The following is a 9,517-nucleotide window of genomic DNA, read 5'->3' as shown; positions in this document are numbered from 1 at the left end:
CAATGCAAAAGACCTACTCCAAGACAGACATATTAAAGCTGTCGAAAGTCAATGACAAAGAAAAAATATTAAATGTAACCTACAAAGGTATCTTTACTAGGGTATCAGCAGATTTCTTGGGAGAAACTCCACAGAATGAGACAGAATGGAATGACTTTCTCAAAATATTGAAAGATGATAACTGTCAGCCAAGAATATTCTATTCAGCCAAGTTAACCTTCAGGTGTGTATGTGTGTGTGTGTGTGTGCATGCTCAGCTGTTGTCTGACTCTTTGCCACCCCATGGACAGGACTGTAGCCCAGCCGACTCCTCTGTCCTTGGGATGTCCCAGGCAAGAATACTGGAGTGGGTTGCCATTTCCTCCTCCAGAGTATTTTCTGGACCCAAGGATAGAACCCTTGTCTCCTGAGTCTTCTGTACTGCAAGCAGATTCTTTACTACTAAACTATTGGGGAAGCCTCTATCTTTCAGATATGAAAGTGAAATAAAGGCTTTTGCAGACTAACTAATGCTGGGAGTTTAGAATCACTAGAATGCTTTATAGGAAATGTTGAAACGTTCTCTTTTACCTTGAATGAGAAGGCACAATGACACAAAACTATGCCTAAGGTGACAGAATCAGAAAAATTGCAACTCTATATCAAAATGAGTTGTTTAAAATTACAGTGTAAGTTTTAAAGGGAAAAAGCATTAAAATAACTTAAACTACTTCAGTTTGGTAACTAAGTCACAATATGAAAAGGATTATTTTCTAGTACAACTTGATACCAAAGAATGAAATGGATCTGCACTACTATGCTATTATACAAAAAATAAACTCAATACAGATTAAAAACTTAGATTTGAGACCTTAAACATTAAAAATCATAGAACAAAACATAGGTTGTACCTCTTTGACATCAAAATTAGAAATATATTTGTGGATACATCTCTTCAGTCAATAAAAAAGTAAAAGCAAGCAAAGGTAATTACATCAGACTAAAAAGCTTTGAAAAAGTGAAGGAAACCACCAATAAAATTAAAAGGCCACTGTTTATGGGGAAAGGTATTTGCAAATTATATTCCCAATGAAGAGTTTTTTTAATCAAAAAATACAAAGAATTCAATCAACTCAATACAAAAGGCAACCATATTAAAAAATGAGGAGGGGATCCTCAATGGACAGTTTTCCAAGGAAGGCGTCAGATTCATCAACAGGCACATGAAAAGAGGCCCAACATCATTAATCACCAAAGGAATGGACACCAAAGCCACTATTTAAACACAAGATGCACTTCCCATGGTTAGAATGCTGTGCTGTGCTTAGTCACTTTCTCATGTCCAATTCTTTGCAACCTTTTGGACTGTGTAGCTCACCAGACTTCTCTTTCCATGGAATTTTCCAGGCAAGAATACTGGAGATTGCCATTTCTTCCTCCAGGGATGGGTAGAATGGCTATTATCAAAGAGAAAAAAGTCAACACATGTTGGTGAGGACCTCATTGGACCAGGAAAGGATACCCAAGTTTCACAATTTCTTCTCAAACCTGTGTATCTTCTCTCTGTATCTCTTATAAATATATTTGTCATTGGATTTTGGGTCCACCTGGATAATCTAGGTTGATCTCACTAGAAGTCCTCAATTATATCTGTAAGAGATATTTTTTCCCCCAAATGAGGTCACTTTGGCAGGTACAAGGGGTTAGGATGTACACATATCTTTTGAAAGCCCACCATTCAATCCACTATGCTGTGTTCCAATAAAGCTTTTTTACTGAAACAGGCTGTGACTACAATTTGTTCTGTGATAACAGTGTTCTAAATCCTGATTTAGAGTGCAGAGCCAGACAAAGGGAGTAAGTAAACCAGAGGCTGAACTGCAAAATAGAAAGAATATCAAAATATAGCTCCTATACTTTTAGTGGGTTTCACGTGTGTGTGTGTGTGTGTGTGTGTGTGTGTGTGTGTGTGCATGCGTGCGTGCTCAGTTGTGTTCAGCTGTTTGTGACCTCATGAACTGTAGCCCACCAGTCTCCTCTGTCCATGGAATTTTCCAGGAAAGAATACTAAAATAGGTTGTGTTGACTAAGAAACATATTCACAATCTGAAAGAGAGTTACTTTATTTGGTGGGGCTGTCCCTAGCCCCGGAGACAGCATCTCAGTAGCTCTGAGAAAACTGCTCCAAGGATAAAGGAGGGGAAGTCAGGCTATACATCTTTGCAACAAAGGGAGCAGGCAGGCTAAACATCAAAGTCAGATATCAAATTAAGGAATTTAACATTCATTGTATGGGAAGTTGTAAGCCTCTGGACTCACTGAATTCATTCCTTTCATATGCACCTTGGCTGTCTAGGGCCAAATCCTGTTTCCTTGTTCTTAAGGAGGGGCAAATGGCTGCTTCTTGCATTCCCCCTTGGGGTGGGTGGGGGGGGGGGGGGGCGGGTGGCAGCATCTGCTGGATTGCAGTTTTAGGAGCTCCCCCATTCAACATTTGGAGGCCAGAGATAGCTGATGGCTGTGACATTTCTTGTTTATTGATATGGCAGGAGATATTTTCATTTTACAGTTGCTATTTGCTACTCCCAGGAACCTTTCTGACCCAATGATGGAACTCAAGTCTCTTGCACCTCCTGCATTGGCAGGCAGATTCTTTACCACTGAGCCATCTGTTCCCAAACAGCTGCTCCCTGTGTCAGTGTGTGCCAGCAGGCAGGTGGCTAAGGATGAACAGAGAAATTGGGGCAGGGCCAAGTTCCAGTACTCTTGCCTGGAAAATTGCTTGGATGGAGGAGCCTGGTAGGCTGCAGTCCATGGGGTCCTAAGAGTCAGACGCAACTGAGCGACTTAACTTTCACTTTTCACTTTCATGCATTGGAGAAGGAAATGGCAACTGACTCCAGTGTTCTTGCCTGCAGAATCCCAGTGACGAAGGAGCCCGGTGGGCTGCCGTCTATGGGGTCGCATAGAGTCGGACACGACTGACGTGACTTAGCAGCAGCAGCAAGTGACAGGAAATCCCACATCACATAAACAACAAGGACCATGGGCAGACAAAGGAAAGCAAGAAACTTCAGATGGACAGAAAGCCACATGTTTTGGGTGATAAGGGTTCTGTAACAACCTAGAGGGGTGGTATGGGGTGGGAGATGGGAGGGAGTTTCAAGAGGGAGGGGATATACATATACTTATGGCTAATTCATGTTGATGTTTGGCAGAAAACAACAAAATTCTGTAAAGCAATTATCCTTCAATTAAAAAATAAATGTTTGAAAAAAATGATATATTCTGAACTGTGGTGCTGGAGAAGATTCTTGAGAACCCCTTAGACAGTAAGAAGATCAAACCAATCAATCCTAAAGGAAATCAACCCTGACTATACATTGGAAGGACTGATGCTGGAGCTGAAAATCCAATACTTGGGCCACCTGATGAGAAGAACTGACTCATTGGAAAAGACACTGATGCTGGGAAAGATTGAAGGCAGGAGGAGAAGGGGACAGCAGAGGATGAGATGGTTAAATAGCATCATGAGGAGCTGACTCAATGGACATGGGTTTGAGCAATCTCCAGTGATAATGAAGGACAGAGGAGCCTGGAGGGCTGAAGTCCATGGGATCACAAAGAGTTGGACACAATTTAGCAGCTGAACAGCAACAATTCTGTGGGTGATTTTAAATATATATCGAAATATGTCATGATTAACAAATCTTTTTAAAGAGGAGTAAATAACTGCTCTAAATTAGAGTTAAATCTCCTGATTTGTCAAACGTCACATGAAGCCAAGGATTATATGTGGTTTTGTAGTAAACAATACAATTCTTTTGTTGAAGACTACCAATATTCTGGATATATCAGGAGCTATTCCTTGTGTTAGGTAGTTAGAATAGGAAACAAGAATCCAGAAGGGTGGTGGCTAAAAGACAAGGAAGGGAAAAGCCAGCAGAAATAGAAGAAAGGAAGGTCCGAGGACCTGAGTGAAGGCCTCAGATAGAACAAACAGCACTCCTGGCTAGCCCAATTTACATAGGGCAGGCCCAGGGGGAGAAAAAAAAAAAAAAAAAGAAAAACATAAAAAAGAGGAGCCAAAGGGCTGGGGGTCTCTCTCTCTCTCTCCCATGTGCTGGGGCGCTCTTCTCTTTGCGTCTTTGAGTTGACATGCTCTCAAGCCTCAAGGATGGATTTTCCTGATATTTTTTAAATAAAATAGAGCTGTAACATGGAGCTGTAACACTGATTTGTCTAAGAGCTATAACACAGTCTGTTTGAGACCTGAGAGTTATAACACCGCCTGTCCAAGACCGGAGAGCTGTGATGTGCTGAAGGCATTAATGTCTGTCACCCCAAATCCTTGTTGTGATGAGACAGAACCGAGGAGCATACACTTGCCTGACACTTGGAACAAGACAATAATTTAGAAGTCCATGGAAACTAGTCAAAATAGGTTCCTCCTTTCCAGATTAGAAAATGCTAACTGAAGGTTAGGATAAAGTGCAAGGAGGTTAGACCTCTGGAAGACTGGAGAATTCATAAGAAGTAATACAAACTAGATTCAACTGACATCCAACCTTGTCTCCTGGGAACAGAGTTTCAGCAGGAAAATTTTATTCTGTTTCTAGTGTCCCACAGGGAAGTGATGTGCTCTGAGATCGGAGTAACAAAGGAAACAGTGTCTAATGAGCAGACATAGGGAGCTGTAAATATCTCCTCTGTTATAGTCCCTGTAGATGTAGAACCTTGGGCTGCACAGGACATGGTTGATGCTTTTGGAGTAAAAATTTTGGTTGGGGTACCTTCCCGGCAACAGAGCTTCAGTTTTCACCATCAACCATCCAGGGAGGAATTTGGATATCCACACAGATTTTCCTCTCATAGACCTCATCTAGGTGAGTCTATGAGTTTAATAAGTAGTTCAGGAAAGATTCAGAGAGAATGGAAGTGGAAAACTTCTATTTGAAATCACTTGAGAGTCTAATAAGTCTAGTACAGACTTGAGATATTTGCTATGCTTGTTTCGTAGGTTGGCTAATTAATTTATAGTTCATTTTTAAAATATGTTAAAAAGAGAAATGTCTGATGGACTCAGCAGCATGCATTCTTGTTGATGACTAAGTGATGGAAATGGAAGTCCAGTTGGATCAGAGAGAGGAAGGAAGTGGGAGCATGAAGTGGTTCCAGTAAAATTAGAGGATATTAAAGGTGTTTTGTAGATAATGGGAATAAGAAAAGTAGATTTAGAGGCATGTGCAGTGAACTAAAGACATTTTTTAAAGATGTGATGCATTAAGGCATGTTCTGTGTTAGTTAAAAAGATATATTCCCATGGAGGTAGATACTGTCTTGCAACAGAGTTCTTAAGACATACATTTCACAGCATATTCTTTCATGTTGGATATTCACATGAAACATATGGATTTAATACAAAAACAGGTATGCTACTGAGCTTTGATTTTTGTAAGACTTCTTTAGACATAAGTGGGAAAGCAATGGAGAAATTTGTGAGACAGAAGAAAAAAAATCAGTTAAATCTCATCACCAATGATAATCATTCAGTTAATAACATGGAAGAATTTTGCTGAGCTTTTTACATACATTTGCCTACTGATGTAGAAGGATGGACACCACTATTTCCATTGAGTAAGGATATTAGTGTTTAGAATGGATCTATAGTCTTATCAAGTTCATATAGCTAACATGCGTTAGTTCTGCAGTTCAGATGCTGGTTTTCTGATTCAGTTTTTTGTATTGAAGATAATGTAGAAAGTCTTTCCTGGAGAAGGGAATAGCAACCTTCTCCAGTATTCTTGTCTGGAGAATTCCATGGACAGAGGATCTGGGTGGTCTACAGTCCTTTTACCAATTATGTTTTAAAACTTATTGTTGAACTTTGTATATTTTCTGTTGCTAATATTTCTAACATAACAATGATTTCTAATAATTTTTAATCATTTTCAAACAATAATCAATTGTTGTTAGTTTCCTAGTGCAGTGTTCAGCCAGTAGGATGTTTCTTTTTTCCTCCTTTGACTGCCATTTTAACAGAAAAAGAATAAAAGCTTTCACATTATAAAACACTATAAAGCATGTTTTGACAGCATAAAGATAACGACTCGTTTTTCTTTTGATAGATTGTTGTAGGCTGCTTCATTAGGTATTCTGGGCATTGAGGAGTTAAAACTGGGGTTAGAATGCTGCCACTACTAAGGAAGCTTTGTCATCACAGTCTCTCAGGGACCAACTGAGCTGATTAGATCTTGATCTGTAGATGAAGGGGTTCAGCATGGGGGCGACCATGATATATATCATTGATGTCACTAGACTTGTCCTAGAAGATGAAGTGCCTACAAAACTGAGGTATACATAAACCAAGACATGTGCTCTAAAATAAGGCAACCAGGAAGAGATATGAGCCACAGGTGACCCTTCTTTTCCTCCCCATGTCCTTTTCTTCTTTGTCATATTTTGAACTGCTTTTTAAATTTATCTTTTAATACAGAACACCAAATGGTCACATTAAATGAAGCCCCAAGGGAGGCTCACCAACTAGAACTTAGGTACTATTCTCTAGGGTAAAGATGTTTTGATGTTGACAACTTGCTTTGTATTATTCCTTTCCTAATCGTTGTGGCTGGAGTTGAGAACTAGGGAGCGATGGGGCTTCCCTGGTGGCTCAATGGTAAAGAATCTGCTTGCAATGCAGAAGCCTTGGGTTCAGTCCCTGAATTAGTAAGATCCCTTGGAGAAGGAAATGGCAACCCACTCCAGTATTCTTGCCTGGGAAATCCCACGGATGGAGGAGCCTTGGGCTACGGTCCATAGAGTCACAAAGAGTCAGACAGGACTGCAGCAACTTAGCATGGACACGCAGGGAGTAATAAGCCGGGTAAGTAAACATGTGCTCTATTTGTATGAGAGTGTGTTTTGGGGGATGAGCAGTTCTCTGGGCAGTGGTACTTAAGTTTATCTACTCCAAAATATGACCTGTAAAAGACAGACACAACAGTGTTACCCAGAAGATGAAAATAAGGAGGGAATCTGTTTCTATTTAAATGAATCGTTTTAAATTTTAAAGCAAAATAAAAATGTGAAAGGAAGCACATGTGCATGAGGGACTCTGTGCCTTACAGTTTTGGCAGCAGCAGGGAGGTCATCAGCATCCTTTGACGTCGCCTCCCTTTCTCCCCTCACTCATTCCCCCAGACACTTGGTCTTCCTTTTGAGCCTTGACTATTTGAAACAAGTCCCAGCCTCAGTGACTTCACACTGACTCTTTCCCCAACAGGATACTCTCCTCTCCCAGATAATATAATATCTTCCTTTGTCTTCCATCAGGTCTCTGTTCAAATTTCTCCTTGTTTGAGGTCTCCCTGAGCTCCCAGTGAAGCGTAACACTTCCACTCTATCTTAAAATTCATGGTAGCTAAGTAGTGTCTGACTCTTGCGATCCCAGAGGACCTGCCAGGCTGCTCTGTCCATGGGATTCTCCAGGCAGGAAGACTGGTGTGGGTTGCCATTTCCTTCTCCAGGGGATCTTCCTGACCTGGGGATCAAACCCAGGTCTCCTGCATTGCAGGCCGAATCTTTACCAACTGAGCTATGAGGGAAGCCCCTGTCTTATACCTGCTTTGTTTTTCCATTTACTCTGTTTTGTAGTGAATTTTTTCCACAGCATCTTTCACTATAAGACATGGCAATGTGTTTTTGTATTTGTTAATTTATAATTTCAATCATTATTGGACTGTAGGGAGTTTTGTTCTTAGTATCCTATACATTCACCCCAGAAGATAGTCAGTATTCAACATAAATTCCTCAAGATAGTGGAAGAATTTTGCATTTAAACTGGGTACATGAGCTGTTGGCCAAAAGCCTGAGTGTGAAACAGGAATCTCTAATCACAGATGTCACAGAAGATATCTTGAATACTACAGAAATGTGTAATTTACAGCTTCTCACTATGTTAATGCCCACATGTGCAAAAATTAATCATGTTCTTTTTTTGTTTCCTAATAGTGACCTCGAAAACATGGTACCAGGCAACAAAACACAAATTTCAGAATTTATTCTTCTGGGATTTTCAGAGGAACCAGCACTGCAGCCCATCATATTTGGGCTTTTCCTCTCCATGTATCTGATCACTGTGGTTGGAAACCTGCTCATCATCCTGGCCGTCAACTCAAACCCTCAGCTCCACAGCCCCATGTACTTCTTCCTCTCCAACCTGTCCTTTGTAGACATCTGCTTCACCTCCATCACCATCCCAAAGATGCTGGTGAACATACAAACACAAAGCAAAGTCATTTCCTATGCAGACTGCTTCACTCAGATATATTTTTTCCTACTATTTGTACAGTTGGATGACTTCCTCCTGACTGTCATGTCATATGACCGGTATGTGGCCATCTGTCACCCCCTGCACTACACAGTCGTCATGAGCCCCCGGCTGTGTGCGCTGCTGGTGCTGGTGTCCTGGATGATAGGTGCCCTGAATTCCCTGTTACAGACTTTACTGGCCCTGCGCCTGTCTTTCTGTACAGTCTTGGAAATCCCCCACTTCTTCTGTGAATTCAAAGAGGTGATCCAGCTTGCCTGTTCTGACACCTTTCTTAATAAAACCATGATGCACTTTGCAGTTGCGCTGTTGGGTGGTGGTCCATTCGCTGGGATATGTTACTCTTACTCTAGGATCATTTCTTCCATACGTAGAATCTCATCAGCTCAGGGGAAGTATAAAGCATTTTCCACCTGTGCATCTCACCTCTCAGTTGTCTCCTTGTTTTATTGCTCAGTCTTAGGAGTGTACTTTACCCCTGCTGTTACCCACAACTCACATTCAAGTGTAACAGCCTCAGTGATGTACACTGTGGTCACACCCATGCTGAACCCCTTCATCTACAGTCTGAGGAATAAAGACATAAAGAGGGCTCTGAGAAAATTCTTTAGGATGACAAATATATTAGAACCAATTGTCTTGAGGTCTTAGAAATGTTGATTTTTGCAAGATGCAATGCCTTAGGAGCTAAAATTGTGATTTTCTGATCTGACTGTGAAAAGAGCACTTGCTCCTTCAATTTTCTGCCTGATATTTTCATTTATTTGATTTGAATTTCTTTATACAAGTTAACTAGCTCTCTTGACTAACTTTTATGCTATTTGCTATCTTTTTTTCTTTGTCAGTTTTTCTACTTCCACAAATTGATTTGCAACCTTAAGTGGAATATATGGAAATTCCCATTTACCTCATGACTCTTCATGCATTCCTTGGGAATAATTTCTTCTGAAGTGAAATGCTTTATATTGAACAATTTGTTTTTCAGTTTCAGTTCAGTTCAGTCGCTCAGTTGTGTCCGACTCTTTGTGACCCCATGAATCGCAGCATGCCAGGCCCCCCTATCCATCACAAACTCCTGGAGTTTACTCAAACTCATGTCCATCGAGTCGGTGATGCTATCCAGCCATCTCATCCTCTGTTGTCCCCTTCTCCTCCTGCCCCCAATCCCTCCCAGCATCAGGGGCTTTTCCAATGAGCCAACTATTTGCA

The 9,517-nt window shown here is 40.9% G+C and overlaps 1 protein-coding gene across 1 annotated transcript; it reads left to right on the top strand.

The window, feature by feature from the left end:
- The first annotated feature begins 8,002 nt into the window (after positions 1–8,002).
- Positions 8,003–8,959, top strand: LOC133061621 (olfactory receptor 7A17-like). Its single transcript, XM_061149592.1, has one exon. The coding sequence runs from the start codon at positions 8,003–8,005 to the stop codon at positions 8,957–8,959; it is 957 nt and encodes a 318-aa protein (XP_061005575.1).
- The last annotated feature ends 558 nt before the right edge of the window (positions 8,960–9,517 follow it).

This window comes from Dama dama, chromosome 9 (genome assembly GCF_033118175.1).
Source record: "Dama dama isolate Ldn47 chromosome 9, ASM3311817v1, whole genome shotgun sequence".
Taxonomy (NCBI): domain Eukaryota; kingdom Metazoa; phylum Chordata; class Mammalia; order Artiodactyla; family Cervidae; genus Dama; species Dama dama.
Note: the sequence above shows the minus strand (reverse complement) of the source record. Positions and strands in the feature narration are given on the sequence as shown.